Source organism: Diabrotica virgifera, chromosome 6 (genome assembly GCF_917563875.1).
Source record: "Diabrotica virgifera virgifera chromosome 6, PGI_DIABVI_V3a".
In the NCBI taxonomy this organism is placed as follows: domain Eukaryota; kingdom Metazoa; phylum Arthropoda; class Insecta; order Coleoptera; family Chrysomelidae; genus Diabrotica; species Diabrotica virgifera.
This window is the reverse complement of record NC_065448.1, coordinates 162,035,969-162,058,086: the sequence shown is the minus strand read 5'-3', so window position 1 is coordinate 162,058,086 and position 22,118 is coordinate 162,035,969. Positions and strand designations below refer to the sequence as shown.

Below are 22,118 nucleotides of genomic sequence, written 5' to 3'. Positions count from 1 at the left end.
TATTATGGTTTTAACATTCCTATGCTATTATTATTCTGTTTTTGACCTTTCTCCCCACTATAAAACTTATAACCCTAAGCATATATAGAAAAGGCCCAAGAAGTTGTTTGAGGACAAATTCGCCGGTTCAGAAGAAGAATGACGCAACCGCAAAATGCAAAATTATTAAGAAGAGCAAAAAAAAACGATTTTTGATATCAAAATCATAAAGTATGATCAAAATTAGCCATTCACCACACCGTGGTCAGGATCTCGAGATTTAAGCGTTTTTTGGGTTGTGCCGCTTGTCTATGAAGTTTTTTTTATTTAATTGTAAGTCTATGAAGTAACATAACTTTTTTCCTATTATATATTTTGTCTTAAAATTTTACAAAAAACTTCTTCATGAATTATGTTTTATTGTTGTGTTGGTTAAAACTATAATATAAAAAGTTGGTCAGTTAACTTTTTTAAGTAAACATGAAACTAACGAAATATGATAACAAAATGTTTAAAAATTAACAACTCCTTTTTTAATGTGTTTAAACATTTTGGACAAATTTCATTGTTATCTACTTACTTCAGATATGACACAGTAAAATTTTTAAAAGGAAATATTTACAGCGACCAATGATACAGCGAGGTAAATTTGAAAAATCATCAAAATTGATTTTTGGATTTTTTGCATAAAATTTGACTTTTGAACATGTTCCACCATCTCTAGATAAAAATAAACTTCATATTCGGATTCAGCGACCTCGAAAACATCAAAATAGACCAAAATTGGTCATTCACTTAAATTTGATTTTCGTGGTCGGCATAACGGTTGATGCCGGTCGCCTAATATATGGATAGAAAAATATTTATTTTTATTGTATTCCTATGAGAATTCGAGAATTTGGTTAAGTTAAGTTTGGAGCGCTGTAAAACCTAGATAATAAATAAAATTACACAACTTTATAGTGAAAATTGTTCATCGAAAAATCCTCTACAAAATCGCTATGATGTTATTTTATTGTGAAATGAACGGAAAAAAGTTATAACCTCCAAAAAGAAACTTCTTACAAAATTTTCTCTAATTTTTGTTTATAACTTTTTTGTTGGTCACTTGACGATAAAAAGTAATAGACATAAAATTGTAGAGAATTTAATTTGCTACATTTTATGTGTAATTAAATTTTCTGTAGGATTGCTAGTTTAGGAGATACAGCGCGAAAGCCGTTTGCACCACTTTTTCCAATATGGTGGCCGGGGGACAAGGGTGGCGACCCCAAAAACTTGAACTTAAGCTTCTACTGAACCCCCTACACATTAAAAAAATAAAATTGACTCCTCTAGGAAATGCAACCCTAAATGTAACATTTCAATGGACTATAAAGCCATGTTGATGATATTGTAGTCATAGAAGCCGACCAAACCTTCAAATTCTCAAAAATCGACTTCATAGTCATAATAAAAAAATGAAAAACATACAATACCTTGAAACACTATCTGTATCAGAATTGTCATCCTCTACAGTAAGATATGTAAGAGTTTTTTCCAAAGGACTAGGAATCTTTTTGGTAGTTCCGTTCCTCATTCTCTCTTCAGTCAGCCCAAGTTTCGGTTCACTATTTCTTCGTTCGGTTAGAGCGCTGATGTTCAGCATCATCATCCCTTGCGAGAAAATTTCTTTAACTTTTTCCCCAGTTGGACCGAGAATATTATCTAGACTTTGTCGTCGGCCTGAAAAGAATCTCACTTTTAGATTTATTTACACGTTTAAAATCAATTTTATAGAAAAGTATTGAAAATAAAAAAATAAAAACCTTATTTTGTAAAAGGTATATGTATTTAAAATCCCTAAAAAGGCTGTATCACAAAACGTTTTCGGAATCAATATTCCATCATCAGTGTTATCACCTAAAATAAGTATAACTCTATAAGTAAAACAAACGTGAGGTTAAATTTTGACAAAGGTAAAAAAATGAATAGATAGTTATACTTACAGGTTTACATGCTTTAAGCCACCAAAATGTACGGGTAAAAACCCTTAAATATAGATTTTAAACAGTTGGGGTTATATTATATGTATATATGAGGACCCAGAAATAGTCAACAAGAAACAAAATAGCCCTAATTGCGTCAACCGTCATGTATCGTTTAATCGAGACTTCATTCCATTACATCGCCAACTTTTCTCATAGCCAAGATATCCACTACTCATCTATTCTTCTTTACATATCCATCTTCATTTACACTTCGACTCTAAACCACATTTTCGATAAGTGATACCTATGACTTATCACACTCATTTAAACCTCATTCACAGTCTAATTTTCTGTAACAGACCAACTCACCAATATCAACTTACATCCCTTCTTTCATCACTACTTCTTTTTCCTTTCTTACACACCAATAACCTTATATGCTTCTTTTCATGAGCATTTTTCAGCGAGTCACAAATGATAGAAAAAAAGGTAAGTCCGTGATAATATACATTTTAGTGACATGACATTTTAGTTAAATCTGGCAGTTGTCACATTTTATTTGCAATTTGGCATAAAATCAAATCAATTGTATTTATGGCATTTATAAAATGGTATTTTCTTTGATTTGTATAGTCTTATAAATTGTTCAGATTATATTCGTAGATATATTATATAATTCGCAAATTATTTTATTTTCTATTATGGCGCCATCTATTGACAACTAGAATAAATGTTATAAATGTCACCGATGAAATGTTATCAATGACGTGCGTTTTTTTTCTGTCGCATACAATTTAATGCGTTAGAAAGAAATCGAAAAACTGTGAAGCACTGAAAGATCCTCATGAGAAAAAGCATATCCTTCCTGTCCCATCATTGCTAAAATTTTTTCATCTCCAGATACTTTGGTGTCGGGTCTCTGGATTTCTCAGTCTCCTCATTAATACTTTTCTTATTTATATTCACATATTTATATTCACATATAATACATATTTCTTCAGCCAAACTAAATATATATCATATTTTATCTATTTTGTTGGATCCTTCTATTAATAAATTACACCAAATATTAAGCTCATAACATCAGCTTACCTAATAACATAATGTTCCGTCTCATGTAATGATAATTGCCTGCCCTAAAGAAAGTATTAATTCACTTCTGTTTGATTCTATAATTTAACTTTCATCCATCATACTTTTTTTTGCCTTAGGTTCAAGACCTATTTAGCCAGACAATTTATTAATAAATAAAAAATTACATTTTATAATAATATATACATATAAATACAGTAAAATAATAAAAATAATATATAGTTTATGCCGGTCAATTTCCATTACGCACATTCACTCGATTTCCTAACCTTCCCATTGGAAACACTATTGAAGATTGTACAACAAGGAATAACATGGACACACGCTTCACGCTAAGGTGCCCGTCATAGCGACTTTTTTTTAAACAGACAATACAGGCAACGGTTAAAGGTAAATAACATAAAAGGAAAGACAGTAGGAAAATACAACTACAGCCCTAACATTTCGCATTCGCATTCACGCAACACTGTTTGAAGAGGAGGTTTAAATTTTCCGTTTGGTCCGTTTGAAAAATTCCCATAAAGTTGTTCTAATGGTTGGGTTCCGACTGCTTAAATATAGGAGAGAAGCGACGTTCAATGGTAATATGATTTTTTGTTGGGAGATGGCTTCAAATAAAAATTTTATTGCTTCTTGATTATACCGACACTGGAACATCCAGTGGTTAAGGTCATCAAAACTGCCGTCACATTCACATGTATCTGTATCTGATAGTTTTATTTTATACAGGTATGAGTTTACTGTAGCATGTCCAAGAAGGCATCTAACGTACATGGTGTAAATTTTTCGAGAGAATCCATCATACTTATTTAAGGTAAATTATTTTTAATCCCAACAAATATTTTTCACTACTGTTATTATTAAAATATTAACATAAAATTTATATTCTTTTGGCTGAATTAATTACACATATTAGATTCTGTCAAGGTGCGGTGTCGGTCTGGTAATGACATCCTTCCGGGGGTCATTCCAATCAGTTGTCACCTAAACTCTGCCATGTAAGGTTCTACCTTCAATTTTTCAACCAATATGGTTAATGTCATGTGATGCCAGAAGTTAATCTGGAAATAATTTAAAAATCTTTCAAAATCAGATAATATAATGTAACCACAACTGTTTAAAATCCATTTAAGGGTTTTTATCCGTACATTTTGGTGGCTTAAAGCATGTAAACCTGTAAGTATAACTATCTATTCATTATAATCAAGTATATTCAAATGGGAAATAAGCCACAATTTTACCTAAAAATGATTTTATTTGAATATACTTGATTATAAAAAATGCCACAAGAAAATAGCTTCAGAACAATATCTATTCATTTTTTTACCTTTGTCAAAATTTAACCTCACGTTTGTTTTACTTATAGAGTTATACTTATTTTAGGTGATAACACTGATGATGGAATATTGATTCCGAAAACGTTCTGTGATACAGCCCTTTTTAGGGATTTTAAATACATATACCTTTTACAAAATAAGGTTTTAATTTTTTGTGATTTATGGTATACAGCCAGTACAGGAATGTTTCCTTCTGATATTTTTTATTGAAGATAAAGTCTTCTAAGGCCCGGTCTTTTCACCTCCGAATAAATATGCTCTTATCTGGCAGTTAGCTATCTGGAGGATAAATATTTATTCGCCAGATAAAATGTACCCGTCTTTTCACGTCAATTTATGTTCCAGTTAGTTATCCGGTAGATAAGCTTAAAAGTAAGTTTGGATTCGGAACACACCTGATTTTTGTGTTTATTTTTATAATTTCAACCAGTGATGTCTGATTTCAACTTTAACTTAACCTAACATAATTAGATTCACATAATCAAGACCAAGATGGTTTTCTCGATTTTATTTCCATTTTGGAAGAAGGAAATGTAAGTAAATCAAAGAATTACAACTTAAAATAAGAAGTATATAAAGTCATAGTCATAAGGTTTAGAAATACATTTCCATATTTTAATCAAACAATATTGTTTTAGAAAGAAAACATTGATTATGGTGAAAAAGTTTACTGGAGAACTTGAACAAGAGGTAAATAAATTTTAAATTAGTGGAAAACTGTTGATTTGTATGTAAAGAAGACAAAGACAAGTTTAAATAAAGACAAGCTAGCTAATGAAACAGATGCAGTGGTAATTTTGTTTACATAATTAATAATTTTAACATATTATATTATTAATATCTATTAACTGTTCAATGATGTAAAAATTTGTTAATGTGGGGAAAACTTTTATTTAAATTCAATACTATATTTCTGTAGTGGTAAGGCAAAAATTTGATTTTATGTCCGATTTTAGCCAGAATGAGATTATTTGCTTGATATGCTATTTAGTAAAATTTCTTCAAGATGGTGGAGTTTGGTATGTGTATGATGAAGGTAAAAACCCCTTTGTTCCACATATCTTTTGTATAAAAGTTATGTCCCCTTTTAACTTACTTAGTAGAACCCCGATTATCTGGGTGGGCTTTCTATTACTCAAGTTGCATTTTTGAGGTTTTATCAAAATAGCGTCATCGTAAATCACTTGACTCTATATGACGAAAGAGAGACTCATAATGAAAGATTTATTTTTTTCTGTTATCTCTTTATAGTAGGTACATAATAATATCTATGTATACACATACATATTATGTATGTGTATACGTACGTATTATACATAATATGAAATACATGTTCGGATTATCCGTGCTTTTCAATTATCAGTGCCACCTTCGGTCCCGAGGAGCATGGATAATCGGGGTTCTACTGTATTAGGTAGGCCAGAACTTGATATATTACTTGATTTCTTATGTTGATTACTTTTCGTTTTTGGGTTGGCAAAACATGATTCAAACTTTCAAAATGCTCTCCTGAAAAATTAGGCTAGATGGACATATCAATCATCGTCAAAACGCTACAGATTTATAATCCATCCAACTGGTATATTGAATAGTAAACTAGGGAAATAACCAACTAAGTATATCAAAACACAATATTTTTAAAGATTGGATTTTTAAAGATTGGAAAAAATCAGCAGAATTGGGTCTCATAACATATGTTGATTTTTTGACAGATGCTCTTGAGAGGGGTTTACAAGTTGACTCTGTGTATACTGACTTTTCCAAAGCTTTCGACAAAGTTAATCATGAGCTCTTGATTCATAAACTTTATTTATACGGAGTTGATGGCCTTATATTGAAGTGGCTCAAGAGCTATCTTACGCAAAGATCGCAAATTGTCAGGGTTAATCATCACTATTCTCATACCATCTCTGTTAACTCAGGTGTACCACAGGGATCACACTTGGGACCTCTGTTGTTTAATATATTTATCAATGATCTAATACCCTGTTTCCAAGTAAGTGAAACTTTGTTATTCGCTGATGATTTAAAATGTTTTAAAATAATCACATCTGAGGCTGATTCACTTAGTCTACAAGGTGATATTGATCGCCTATCTAACTGGTGTATGCAAAATGGTATGTGTTTGAATGCATCCAAATGCCATATTCTTCGTTTCCACCGAACTCATCATCCAATCATCTTCGAATATAGTATAAATAATCTGACCTTACATTCTGCCTCTGAAACTAGGGATCTAGGTGTGATCCTTGACTCCGCCCTTAGCTATAAATCACACATTTACAGTACAATACAGAAGTCTATGAAGATGCTTGGCTTTATAAAAAGAACCACTAGAGACTTTACAAACATTTCAGCTATTAAATCTCTTTATTTCTCCCTGGTTAGATCTCATTTCGATTACTGTTCCACAATTTGGTCCCCCTATTACTTTACTCATAAACTGAAGATTGAGGCTGTCCAACACAATTTTCTGAGATATACTGCCAGTAAGTTGCATGTATACTATGACTATTCTGTATTAGAGCGCATACTGAACTTACCTCCTCTTGAGGTACGCAGAAAACAAAGAGACTTAATTATTTTATTTAAAATTATCAACGGGCTGTGTAACTGCCCCGAACTTCTCTCCAAAATATCTCTATTTGTCCCCAGTCGTTCGACTAGGCAGGTGCAAACCTTTTATGTCTCTTTTCATAGATTCAATTATTCTTACAACACATTTATTCCTAGAACTCTTCGATTAGCTAACTCATTAAATAACCTCGAAATTTTTAATATATCAGTTTCCCGCTTTAAAAACCTAATTTCTTCCCTAACTTTTTAACTTTTTAATATTTTCGGCCAGAGCTTTTGTATTGTGATTAGTGTTACATGACCTGTATGTATTAGATAACTTAAAACCGTTATACCTTACAACATTTCCGAATTGATTTAGGTGATATCTTTTGTTTGTAATTGTACTGACCTAATGTTATCTTATTCTTTTTTTTTTTCTTTTTTGTAACTATTACTCATACGAGTTATTTTTTCTCAAACCACTTGGTTATATGTTATATTACGATAGTTTATGTTATATAATTGGTTAACATTAATGTTATATAATTGTATAATTATGTTATATAATTTAGAACACTGTAAAATTTATATCGGAATAGGGCTTGCCCGTGAATAAATAAATAAAAAAATAAATAATTTACATTACATGGTAACTTGAAGAATCCCAATAACAAGAATAAAACCTAATTTTAATATTTGTTAGTAGATACCTTTCACTTTTCTAAATAAAAAAATTAGTTACAGATATGACAAACATCTAGAAGATTCAATCCTGCGTTCTTAAAGAAAAAAGCTAGTTCCAGTAGTAAGCTACCAATAATAAACTAGAGAATGTATTACAAGAAAGAACAACGCTAATACTAAACATACCTCAATTGCTTCAGATAGAAAAAGAGGACAAAAAGGTACAACACAAGCATGCTAGAGAAAATGAAAGGGCAGAAGAGAGACACAAAAATTCATTGATTTATTAAATTTAAAAATTAAATTATACAAAGGACAATTAAATAAAGAATAAAAAAATGATACATGTATATTATTGATCCTTCTATTTCCCCATAAAGCTTGTTACTGACCAGGAGGTATACTATAATAGATATATTACATCTCATAGTGCTCACTATAATAATGAGTGAGCCTGCATAAACGGAACCATAATATACATTATAGTTCCATGTATGCAGCCTTACTCGTTACTATAGTGAGTGATATGAGATATATTTTAGTATAGATCCCCGTGCATGACGAGCTTAACACAAAAATTTTTATAAGGTTATCAAACATCTTCAGTAAATTCAATAATTTAGCTTATTCCTGGTCTATACTTAGCAATTCATTTTCAAAATTGTCTTCATTTTCATTTCTCTCTCTATGTTATAAATATATTGCTTCAGTGTAAGATAGGACAATTGAATCAATTTAATTGTTTTGTTTTCTGCCATATACAAAAAGGGCGATATGTATTTCTGGACTCATCAGTGGACAATCAGAATCTCCAAGTAACAACCCATTGCTTTGATCTGAATTTAAACGGCAATAATACAGAATTATTTATATTTGGCACAAAAAATATTACGCTACCTACATTCAATACCTACATACCTACATATGAGGATTTTTAGGTGAAACGAGTTAGAGGTTGATTCTGAGTATATTGCGCACACTTTACTGAATGATTCTAATCACAAGTACGAGAAATAATGTTTTCTCATACTTGGGAATATACTCAGAATCAACCTCTAACTCGTTTCACCTAAAAATCTTCATACGTGGTATTAGAATGTAGGTAGCAATTAGTAAGAAGGTACCTATTTAAAACATATCCAGGGAGTATTACGAAATTGTCAGAATATAAAATCAGTCTTCCTATATTCTATAGATTTATTGAAAATTTTGAGAATTTCATGATACACCCAGTATGTTTTGGATACTTAACTCTGCAGCTTTTTTTTTCAAGGTAGGTATCTACTGTTTTGGAGCATACTTAATTCTTGTTACTATATCAATACCTTTCATTTTGGAATCGTAAAATATTTGGCAATTCAAAGAAATCATTATTTTAAAAATGAGAAATCTAAACAATTTTTTAACAAAACTAGAGGTAAAACTTTTACCAATTTCATGTTTCACAGATTATTCTAGTGGGTAACTTTAAGATAGATACTTATGCAAGATGGGATAAAAAACTATTTTATTTTTTACAACTTGTTTTCCTTTGTAAATGAATATAGTTGAGTAGGTATAAAATAATACATAACTATTATAATTTTTTCAAATTATAACCCATCTTTAATTTAATATCTAATAACTCCGCTTAAAAAATTACAGTAGGTAGGTACGTATAAAAACAAAATAACATAAAATTTGTGATTGAGAATTTTTAGAAAGAACAAAATTTTACTTTTGCAATAAATTCAATCAGACCTACAAGATTTTAGGTTATATTTTTAGTTTCGTGGCAATCAGAAACCATGAAATATACGAAAATCAAAGTTTATCTTCCAGATAACTTCTTATTCGGTACTTTATTCGGCAGTTAAATATTTGATATTTAACGTCAATTTATCTGCCGGATAACTTTATTCCAGAGTGAAAAGACGCTACTTTTTTTATCTGTCAGATAAACTTCCCGTTAACTATTTATTCGGAGGTGAAAAGACCGGGCCTTAGTGTTCTCTAAATTTACTATTTACTCACTTATAGACTATTGATTATATTATGTTCAAAATAAGAGAGATAAAAGGAACTACAACGTTAACGGGGTTTTATTGTTTCATATGGTCAATGGACCTCTAAATATGAAAAAACCGCGGAGTGCTACCGTTTAAAGGGGTGCGTTTCTGAGAAAGGGGTGAATTAGTCCCTAGGCACAGGGTGCATTAGGGTGAGTTCTATGCACTTTTGGTACAAACACGTCTACATAAAAATTGTTCCAGGTTAAATTTACTATCTAAATATTAGTTTTAAAGTCAAAAATATGTTAAAAAAAAAAACAAAAAAAAACACGAAAGAAAGCAATTTTGATTTTGTCCAATAACTTTTTTCCACGGGGATATAGGTATAGGCATTGCTTCACAGAAAAAAACTTCTGTCCTTCCTCTTTAAAATGACGGTTGGTAGAAATCTTTAGGATATATAATTTCCGAAATATGATTTTTCAAATTTCGCCACTCGCGGCATTTCTGGGCCATTTTCCCTATTATTTCGCAAACATTGTTCTGTAACTTTTTTCTACGCAGTTTTAGGTATTGGTAGGATCTACATTTGGTAGGAAGAGAAGTCAATCGCCTTTAAAATGGTCTATTACAGAAGGTTGTATAACTATTTTTAAGCAAGTATTATTTTTAAAACGTGTCTTGGTTTGTTTATTTCTTCTAGTGTAGTATAATAGACGGTTTTACTCTTTAATGTGTGTTTTAACTGACGGCATGCGATACGTGAGGAGGCCATATCTTAGCATACCACTAAGATGAAATTATTTCCTACCTATATACAGTGTGAAAGGAAAAAATCTGTGTAATGTACCTCTGGCTAATTAAAGAGCCTCCACGTAGACACCAAATCCGTACTTACTCTCAAGGAAATTCCACCCCAAAACATCACAGAGCCTCCATTAAACAATCTCCTCTCTCTTATGTTGTGCTGTGCCTACCGCTTACCTGGTCGACAAATAACTCTTATAGGTGTCGAGAAGAACTGTGTACGTTATGTGCCTTTCTGTTTTTAAAGTTAACTGTTATTTTTTATTGTTAATGTAGTTTTTTTTTTCAGTTAAAATACATGTTAAAGAGTACTATTATCTTTGTTTCTAAAGATATCAGGGACATTCAAAAACAAAATGTCCACAAAACATAAGACTACAAAACAATTACGATGTATGCTCAGATTTGTACCTCGTCCTCCCTACAGGGTGTCTCAAACTTAACATAAGAAAAACACTTCTTTTAACATAAGACTTAACATAGACTTTTAACATAACTTTTAACATAAGAAAAACACTAACATAAGAAAAACACCCAGTATAAGTACAAAAAAGAAGTTCGAGTAAACCTTTGCACAACTGTGTAAATACAAAAGAAATATCTAAAATAACAACAACAAAATTAGCGGAATCCGTTAATCTGTCCACGAAAAAATCAACTATGAAAACGAGCATAATTTTCTATATCCCTAACTTATGCCTCGCAGTATATATGTGTTAGACAAGACGAAAACGGCGGGTTCGTCGTGAAAAATATTCCTATGAGATTTTTTTGCATATATACATTCGTGAGACATCCCAGAATAAGGTTCAAGAAGTCGCCCACGTGAAAAGTGGGCGGTTAAAATTTTTTTTAACAATTTTTTTTAATCAAATTTCAAAAATCAATATTTTTGGCCCGGACAATTTTTTGTAGGTTTTTTGGACCATTCTGGATAAAAAAGGTCTCTTATAATTTTTCTCTAAAGTTGATCGTTTTCGAGTTATAAGCAATTTAAAATTGAAAAAAACGAAAAATGGCGATTTTCAAGGCTTAATAACTCGGTTAAAAGTTATTATTATCAAAGTCGGAAAGTGACTAAATCAAAGTTTAATGATCCCCTTACAAGATCCTGAAGAAATTTTTGTCATTATTTTATTACCAAGCTGTTATTTTTAAGTAATAATAATGAGCGCCATGCACGTGGTAGGCGGCCGTAAATGTGAGTGCAAGTAAGATGCACAATTGGACTGCGTGAGTGGCATCTCTCTCGCACTCAGCATTTACGGCCGGCTACAACGTGCATGGAGCTCAATATTATTACTTAAAAATAACAGCTTAGTAATAAAATAATAACAAAAATTTCTTCAGGATCTTGTAGGGGCGAGCATTAAACATTGATTTACTCACTTTCTGACTTTCATAATAATTTTTAACCGAGTTATTAAGCCTTAAAAATCGCCATTTTTCGTTTTTTTTTTTCAATTTTAAATTGCTTATAACTCGAAAACGATCAACTTTAGAGAAAAATTATAAGAGACCTTTTTTATCCAGAATGGTCAAAAAAAATATACAAAAAAATTGTCCGGGCCAAAAATATTGATTTTTGCAAATTGATTTAAAAAAAAATTTGGCCCACTTTTCACGTGGGCGACTTCTTGAACCTTATTCTGGGATGTCTCACGAATGCAATTATGCAAAAAAATCTCATGGGAATATTTTTCCCAACGAACCCGCCGTTTTCGCCTTGTCTATGTGTCGCGTCGGTGGGATACAGCATTGGAACATGGAGAAATTATCAGACATTGTGACAGATATAAGAACCTAGATATGATCAAGGGAAGACAAGCAATATCCCTTCTAAATAATATACTTTGTGACCATGTGACCAATCAATAACAAATGGTAACAAACGTAACGGTACAAGAAAAAACCTAAGGCAACGGAAAGAGATTTCTGGAGATCTTCGGTAGGGTGTAACGTTACAAACGTCACATCTTTTCTATTTTATTTTTAAATAATTATTTCACTTTATTTTCTTTAATATATCATTAGTAATTATCTTCTGTATTCGTTTTAACTTGTTTTCCCGTTAGAAACCTGTTTGGCGCCCTCTTTCGTTATCATCTATTTCCTATCTCTCTTTTCATCTAACATCTAAATCATCATACTGAACGTACTTCATATATCCTTACTCTCTAGATATATATTTTAATACGGAACATGGTTGTCCATCTCCTTATACTTTGCGCTGTCATGTCAATGAGAGTGACAATTAGTAATGGAGAGGAAAAAATTATTAAACTTATAAAAAGCCGGTGCCGCCCAAAATCCCGACAGCCAAAATCCCGACGACCAAAACACCGACACGCCAGAATCCCGACACGCCAGAATCCCGACAGGCCAAAATCCCGACATGCAACAATCCTCGCATAAGTAAAAATTCCTACTTTTGTTTAATACTTTTAATACAAAATACGTTTGTTTAGTAACAAAAAATAAAAAACAGATGGCCATAAACAAAAAATAAATGTAATTATATGTTAAAAAGGAACTTATCAAACCTGTCGGGATTCTGGCCTGTCGGGATTTTGGCCTGTCGGGATTCTGGCGTGTCGGGATTTTGGCCGTCGGGATTTTGGCAGTCGGGATTGTGGCTGTCGGGATTTTGGCTGTCGGGATTTTGGGGTAGACCCATAAAAAGCCATGGATTTCAAATAAGGCCCCATTTATTCATCAGAACAACTTCTCTTGGGGTAAGAATTTAATATTGTATTTTCTAGTATTCATTATTGTCCGTTACATTCATAGTTTTTTTATAATAGTTTTTTTTTTTGTATCTAACCTCCAAATATCCACTCACGTGTGTTGTCTCAATATTTTAATTTTTAACTTACATATATGCACATGTAAATCAGATAATTTAACTAATGTCTGTCCCACCTTGAATTTACAGAACACGAACATATGGCAATGCAATCCTTATGGGAGTCTTTAGAGCGGCGATGCCAATTTTCTTCAAAAGAATTTTCAATCGAATATTACCGGGGTCTTAAAAATGTAGGACCCTAAAAATGTTAAATTAAAACTAACCCGTTACAGTCAATAGCATTGTAGTAAAACAATATTTTTCATTGTTTTTTGTGAGTGATAGTCATTTTCGAAAAGTAATTCAGCAATTTTATAATCGATATGCGTAATAACTTTTTTTTGTTAAGAATGTTAGAATAACAAACATTAAAAGTGGATGTTGTTCTATGGTTGTTAATTTATGTATTGACAGTATAGACAGTTCTGAAGTAATGTCAAGAAAAATATAAAATAGATTGTCAGTCAAGTTTAAGTAAAGTTTTATATTGTCCTACGCAGTTGAGAATAAATAAATTATAATTGTTGATGGTCAGTTCACCTAAATTAAATTATAACAAAGAATATCAAATAAACTTATAATTATTACTGATAACATTGTATTAAGTAACTGATTGCTTATTTGGAAAATTTGGATCCTAATTGCAGTTTATTGTTATTCTTAAATGACTGATTTCCAACCTGAAGTTAATGTCATTTTAATGTGTTTGCACCCTCATTAAAATTTAGTATAAATTTTAAACTTAAAATTAATTTAAGTTAGTTCATTTGATTCATTGAAGTTCATTAATTGTTAGTTAGTTCAGTTATTTATCGAAAAAAATAATGTTTTAGAGCCCCCGACAGCCACAAAATGTCAATAATATTAATTCCTAAGTTATCATATAGAAAAAAGTATATTTGCTTAAAACCTGTTTCTGATAAAATTTGGCATCACTGTTGGTCATAAGAACCTGTACTGTAAAGTCAAAGTGGGACACACTATAGTAACCATCACTAATAATTCCATTTAATCTATTGTTGCCATTTGCTACTTTTTCCGATTATTGGCAAACTTGGCACACTTTGGTTTTAACTTCTTGATGTTTGGATATGTATTTTATCTACTAGTTTTTGGGAATAAATCAACTTTTCTCCCTTCAGGAGCTTCAAGCCTTTCATCACCGGTGATGCCACTACAAGGCAGGATATAATGGATGCATCTCCACTAGACAGCAACGACGAACATCTTCAGCTGCAGGGATCTGAGGCCAAACATCTGCCCAGGTCTACAAGAAGTCTACAGCAGTACCATTCGACATCAAGAAGTTACCATCGAACCAATATCAAAAGCCATAAGTATAATCTAAAAACTGATAGTTTTTGGCAAGGATTTGAATATATTTGTTAATGCATTTAATAAGTCACATTTTTATGATATCTTTATTGAACAATAAACATGATTAGTTAGTATTGTTTTGTTTGCTTACATTCCGAGTTTTCGTGGTTCATATTCAAGATTAGGACAAGACGAACACACCTTAGGAGACTGAGCTAGGCCAGGATAAACGACATCTATCATGGATGATTGAAGTACTATTATTCGATGTTATTTCAATTATCTGGGGTAGTTTATCGTAATCGTTTCAAGGGAAATCAAGATTGGTGAGGCTACTAACAGTAGAATAAGAGAAATCATGAAAGTAAATCATACAATAGTAGAAGATATTGGTACCCAACAACTAAGATGGTGATGGTATGTCCAAAGAATGTCCGAAGATCGACTTCCAAAACAAATCCTAACATATGGCAACCTCATGGTAGAAGGAAAAGAGGAAAGACCTCGACTTGGAGAGAAAGCATAAATCGGAAAATAAGATATAGAGAAATCTATATATAATCATTTTCCGATGTAGGCCTTACGACACCTATTCAATAATTTAAACTAACAGAAACTCAAGAATGTGTGTGTTTTTGTGTTTTATTGGCATTGGTTTTAGCAACCAACTGGCCAGTCAATTTGTTTTGAGTTCTCCATTTTACAAAAAATGTGCTTAATATCTACATTTAAAACTATTACCACTACTAAGTTTTTTACTGTTTTTTTATTAATTTTTTTATTATTTTTTTCTTATTTCGTTTTTTTCTTTTGTTTTTTATGTATTTTTTTTGTATATCTTTTTTACTACGCTAAGACAAACCCGATTCGGCACCTTGGAGGTTTAGATCTTCGAACTCAAAAATAAAATACTTACTGCCATTCATTGGAATATTATCTTCGTTTTTGGCGGACGATCTGCTGATCCAATTTGATATGCTGTGGTCTAATTTCATCTTACTTTTAATTGCGGAGTATTCGTTATCTGATTTTGGATTCGGTAAAGTTTTCTGCCTGGTCAGCAGAGGTTTACCAAAGTCACGTTCTAATTTTTTATTCGGCGAGTTATCCTCAGGACTAGAACTATCCAGGTTAATTTCGGTCCACTCGCTCGAATGGCTTTGTGCGATACTTGGTTGTTCCAGTCTTTCACTAAAAAAAAAGTTATATAGCAAAAAAATTTTAGATTTAATTTCAGTAATTTAGATTTTTTGACCGCCCATTTGCTCAGCACCCGAGCATACGGGGCTAATCCGTATTCGCACCTCCTCAACATTACCAAAGTCTCATATCTGCCGTCGAGTCCTACCCTGCTGCAGTTTTAGTCGGATACGGGGATATGTTGGATTAGTGTACATGACTTTCCCGACAGCTGAGCGGGGAACGAGGTTAGTTATAAGGGGTGAAAGTCGCGGTTTTTTTTGTGACTCTCGTGATGGAGATCACGGGAGACACGCTCGTGTCTGCAGTGGAGGACACCTCCGTGGGGGAAAAGGGGTAGCGGAGAGAGATGAATATGCAAATTTTAAGGGATGAAAGTCGCGGTTTTTTGTGACGCTCTTGATCGAGTGCACCATTTGGGAATAAGTAAGTCATGTAACTAAGCAAAATCTCCAGGGGCGGACATCTCCGTGGGGGGACAAAGGGGTGGCGGACAGGGGTAAATATCCAAATTTAGTCCATTATGAATTCTTTGTGAATTATTTGCGAAAAACCGTCTAAAAACGTGGTTTCTTTGATGATGGTTCACTTTCCCTTGCCTATCCTTGATTGGTCGATTAGCTTCGTAATAGTCTTGTTGTACGGTAGGTTTAGTTAGGCGTTAATTTTAAGAAATGTGGACACAGCTTTTAAAGGCCATAAAAGAAGAAAAAAATAAACAAACAAAAATCTTACATAACCTATAGAACAACATGACTTTGACACTTATATTATAGATAGTTATCTTTGTTTCACACTTTTAAAAAACTATCAAACCGTAACAAAATTCAATCAGGAGTCCCACAAGGTAGTATATTGGGTCCACTTCTTTATGTACTGTACACATCCGATTTACCAACCTCTCCACAAACCACCATTGGAACTTTCGCTGATGACACAGCACTATTTGCAACTGAAGAGGATCCAAGAGCTGCAGTATTAAAACTTCAAGAACACCTAGACCAAATTGGACAGTGGTTAAAGAAATGGAAGATAAAAGTTAATGAAACTAAGTCAACACATATAACTTTCACACTAAGTAAAGACCAATGCCCAAATATTAGCCTTAATCAAGTCAACATACCACAACAGAATATCCACAAATACCTGGGGCTTCATCTTGATTCTAAATTAAACTGGAAACAACACATTTTAAAGAAGAAGAAACAAATTGAGTTGACAGTGAAAGAAATAAATTTGCTTATAGGTAGAAAATCTCGACTCTCAATTGAGAACAAACTGCTGATTTATAAAACAGTCATCAAACCTATATGGACGTACGGTATAGAACTATGGAGTTGTGCCAGCAAATCAAACACAAAAATTATCCAAAGAACTCAATCAAAAATTCCACGCACCATCGCACATGCCCCGTGGTACATTTCCAACCAAACCCTTCATACAGACCTAAACATCCCGTTAGTCAGCACAGTAATTCAAGAAAGAGCCAACAGACACCACGAGAAATTGGAAGGCCACCCCAACCAATTAATATTACCATTACTGCATCCACTAAACAACAGAATATTGCGAAGATTATGGCCCATAGATCTTCGCTGAAACTGAGGTGAAACCGCTGGGTGATGAAACTCATAGAATATGTAATTCTGATTGTTAATAAATGCTTACAAAAAAAAAAACTTTTAAAAACAAACAGAAACCGTCTAGCCAGTAGCTGCTGTTGTAAATACATATGTTTTTTATTTGGCAACAGCGCTTTCCTGCTAAACTTAACGGTAGCGAAATAACTAATATATGAGAAACAATTTGTTGAATTTGTTTGCCGTCAAGTTTGTATCGGTGGGTTATGATGTCATTAAATCTATGACGTGCATTCCTAATTGTTTGACGTTTAGTTTATTTTATTAGAAAACGACATTCTTGACAGAAAAACCGAACTTTTCTTTATAATACAATAGGCGCGTTCCAAGTGACATGAAAACCGTCCTTCGTACTGCCCTCGTCATGCGCATTATAAAAAATGCGTTCCAAGCGAACATGAACGATGATTCGTATCGTACACTGTGTTGTTCCAAGCGATCCATGTACCGTTTCGAAATCGGTAACTGAACGATCCTTTTGATACATGCCTTCAAGCAGAAACTATTTGTACTGACTTTTACTGACTATTTGTAAACAGTTAGGATTGTTTTCATTTTTACTGGGCACTGCTATAGATCAGCTGATGACTCAATAATAGAATAATCCATAATCCACGCTATTAATACCTGTGAACCTTGATTTTCGTTTAAATAATTATTATTTTTTTTTCAAATTAATCTTAAAAATATGGATAATTTATTATTTTTTTTTTTCATAGAAGACAGCGATGTTATGTCAAATATCGATTCTGGGGAAGATTTTTAAGTTGAAATGATAAATTTCATAGAGAAATGATAATTTCTAACCATCTAGCAAACTACTAGAGGTACTCGTACTGAAAATGGTTCCGGCGCAACTCGAACTTGAAATGGTACACTGTACACAAATACGTTCCAAGAGGGTTATGTACCGGTAATCGGCTCGGGATCGAAAGAAACCCGTTCAAGGGCGATTCTGTGCATTAAAAGAGTCGAATCGATTTCGTGACGGTTCAAGGGATCGTACAAATGTGTCGTCTTGGAACGAACCTAATGTAAACTGCACCAGACTAGGACTCGGCGGCAGGCATGACACTTTGGCAATGTGGTGGAGGGGTACGGGTTAGCATAATAGTGAATCAAAATATAGACTTACGTACCTGGTAGACAGCGGCGAAGTCGGTGATGCACTAAACAGAGGATTTCGATAACCCTCAACCTCCTCAAGCTTGGAAGAAATAGGACTAGACAATTCTCCGAGTTTCTGTGGAAGACTTTTAAATTCTTCGATCAGTTCTTGAGCATCGTCCAATAAAGAAATATTCGAATCCAGACTTCGCTGTTTACCGCTCGCGAAATTCGCCGCCAAAAGAGATACCCTTTTTCTGTTTTGATGGATCTCATCGGAGATTTGTTCTAGGCTCTTTAAAGCGTCTGCGTATGTAAGCTTGGCGTTGGCTACTTGCGATTCTAAAGTGTGAACTCTGGCTTTTTGGTGCTCGAGAAGTTGGTTGTAGTGGGCTTTCATTTCGTAATATGGTCTACAATTAAGAATATCGTTAAAAGTTTCGAACAAAAAATCTGCAAATCTTTTAAATAACAACTATTATAGATAGGTAGCCAATATTAGGCTGAATACCGAGTAGGTATTCGGCTACGCTCTTTGCCGAAGCGGCGAATAGTCGTCAAAAGAAATATGCACAATAACGAGAGCTTGTTAAGCTTTACTGGGCACTGGATATCTCCATAGTTTATTCTTGAACATGGCGTTTTAGCCATGAAACCATTCATATGCCTAGCAACACGACCGGCTGGTCATAAGTCAGTAACCTAGTCGACCTCGAAACGAATGAATAGCGGTTTTTTCGTCGTTTAGTCGTTGTATTTCGAGTGAAATGTCAGAGAACGTTCGCGTTAAGTTTACGTTATAACAACCGAAGTTTTTATTACCACAGTTTTACTGTGACGGTCGCTATTACGAAGCTATATTATCTTAAACCAGCATTTTCCAGAATGGATCGGTAGACGTAGAAACGAACCGTGGCCTACAATGTCCCCAGATATCACTCCTATGGATTTATAAATCTAGGGCATGCTTAAGAACAGAGTTTTTGCGCAAAGACGGAAATTGTCGAAGATCTTAAATATTGGATAAAGAGATACTCGATATCATTTACCAAAAGTAGAGGTACTCGAGAACACATGTTGAATATAAGACAGATAATCGAAAAATCTAGGGAATTCAATATTCCACTACATATACTTTATAGATTATCGTAAGGCGTTCGACAGGGCCAAGTGGAGACACCTACAATTATTCAATATATTTTATATGGAGAGCATATTATGAGAAGAGCACTTGAAGGATGGGAAAAAGGCATCTCAATAAATGGTCATAAAATAAACAACCTACGTTTTGCAGATGGCACAGCTCTTCTTGCAAATAGTCAAGCAGAGCTGATGGATCTTATACGACTGGTTGAAAACGAAAGTCAAATATTTGGTCTGCCGTCAAACATATCAAAGACAAAGATCATGATAGTGGATACAATACATAACAATCATCCACACATAACGACAATTGATCGGTTTAAGGTTGTGCGTTCATACTTATATCTGGGACCATTAATCACAAACACAGGGTCACTACAGGAAGAAACAAAACGTAGACGTGATCTAGCAAAAGTCGCCACAGCAAAAAAGACCACAATATGGAAGGACTGTCAAATTTCAAGAGCGTTAAAGATGAGGTTGATCAACTGCTTAATATTCCCAATACTGACCTACGGATGTGAATATTGGACTTTAAGAAATTCTGAAAGAAGAAAGATAGACGCCACTGAAATGTTCTGTTGGAGACGAATGCTACGAATTCCTTGGACCGACCATAGGACAAATAATTCAATTTTAAGAGAGCTAAAAGTTAGCCAACGACTCTCCAGTAAAGTCTATCTCCAACAATTCAAATACTTTGGACATGTTATGAGAGCAAACACGGAAAACATGGAAAGACTCATTATACAAGGAAAAGTGGAAGGCCAAAGATCACGAGGAAGATCCCCAACAAGATGGATCAATCAAATTACAGGAATATGCAAAAGACCTATGCAAAGACGGACAATACACGACATCACGTCGACCACTACACTCCCTTCGGGGGGTCAGGATTGAAGAGAGAGATCATCAAAGAACATCTCGCGATGCTTGCTCGCATTATTAATTCTAAAAACGTTATTTGAAGTGTATTTTTTTTATTTAATTGCAAATTTACAATCTACTCTAAATGTTAGTGTGGAGTAGATTGTAAATGGTTAGTGTGAAGTAAATAGTTTATATTTTGTAGTATGCTTGTGCCGGGTACCATTCAGCAATGGTTCTCCGTACAGTTACTCAAGTAGATCTTCTGGTCAAATTCGTTTCAATCTTCTATCTTCTAAGAGCTGATCGAATAGGTTTCTTATGAACAGATTATCATGATCTGATGTTCGTTCTTTGTATTTATTTGGTCTAGACGATATTTCATCTTTTATTAATGGGATTTTTAGATCGTTGAGTAAAGTTAGATTTGTTATATACCAAGGTGCTCCAGATATCATTCGAAGTGTCTTGGACTGAAATGACTGTAATATTTTGGTATTTGATGGCTTGGTATATCCCCAGAGCTCAATCACATATGTCCAAATTACCTTTAGTATGGTCATTTTCTTTTCAGGTCAGTTAGATGGTCAGTTTCTTTTCAAGTGATAGTTTAGAGTGTCTATTGAGTAGCCAGTACATATTTTTAATTTTCAGATTAAGCTGGCTTCTTTTTGCTTTTATGTGTGTCTTCCATGTCATTTTTTTATCTAAGTGCAGTTCAATAGTCCAAGATATTTTACTACAGTTTTTACGGGGATACGGTTGTTATTTATGGTAACTTGAGGTGGTGTGCTTCTTTTTGTAGTAAATGTTATATGGGCGGATTTATCGGTATTAACACTTATTTTTCATTTATGTTGCCATCTAGAAAGGATATCCAGGTGGTATTGCAGCCTCTCAGATGCTCTCGTCGGGTCCACGTCTGATGTTATTATTGCAGTATCATCTGCAAATGTAGCTGTTATAATAGATAACGCATGAGGAACTTCCAATTTTATAGGTTTATAACTTGATACATCATCATATATTTTCACTTGGAAGTATCTATCACTTAAGTACGATTTCAAGATAATGTAAAATCGATCAGGTAAGACAGTTTTTAATTTATAAAGTGCCATACTCTATCGAATGCTTGTTGTACATCTAATAACACTGGAATTATTATTGTAAAATTCATAATTATTTCCTGCAAAGCCAGCTAACTTATGCACACCTTTGTAGAAGAAATAATAAAAAAACAATGACTTTTATTATTAAATAATAAAAGTCATTTTCTTCTATGGCGTAACTAATTTATCATACAGAAGATTAAAATGGTTTAAGATAAATGTTGATGATGTCATTTCTCACTTTGATGATATAAGAAATCTTGAATTTTTAGTTGCTATAAATAGGGTGTGACAACTTTCATTATCATATTTTTGTAGCGCATGGATTGATAAATTTAAATCAAACAATTTTGTTTTCACTTCTCTTGTTCACAATATGTATTTACTAAAAAAAATAATAATTATGATAAAAATTTCCCGATAATAAATACTCCAAATATGATGATAGGAAAGCAAACACATTATGGT

General features: G+C 33.1%; 1 protein-coding gene and 1 long non-coding RNA gene across 3 annotated transcripts in view; one reads left to right on the top strand and one right to left on the bottom strand.

Annotated features, from left to right (window-relative positions):
* The window catches only part of LOC126886408 (SH3 domain-binding protein 5), an 87,517-nt gene that overhangs the window by 13,348 nt on the left and 52,051 nt on the right, over positions 1 to 22,118 (bottom strand). For both annotated transcript variants that reach the window (XM_050653342.1, XM_050653343.1), the window contains 3 exons: positions 18,564 to 18,944; positions 15,501 to 15,775; positions 1,458 to 1,704 (listed from right to left, as the gene is read on the bottom strand). In XM_050653342.1, the coding sequence (XP_050509299.1) occupies positions 1,458 to 1,704; positions 15,501 to 15,775; positions 18,564 to 18,944 (903 nt within the window). The remainder of the gene's footprint in view (positions 1 to 1,457; positions 1,705 to 15,500; positions 15,776 to 18,563; positions 18,945 to 22,118) is intronic.
* LOC114334794 (uncharacterized) lies at positions 4,823 to 7,969 on the top strand. Its single transcript, XR_007698601.1, has 3 exons — positions 4,823 to 4,911; positions 5,017 to 5,169; positions 7,676 to 7,969. It is a non-coding gene; the product is annotated as an uncharacterized LOC114334794 (long non-coding RNA).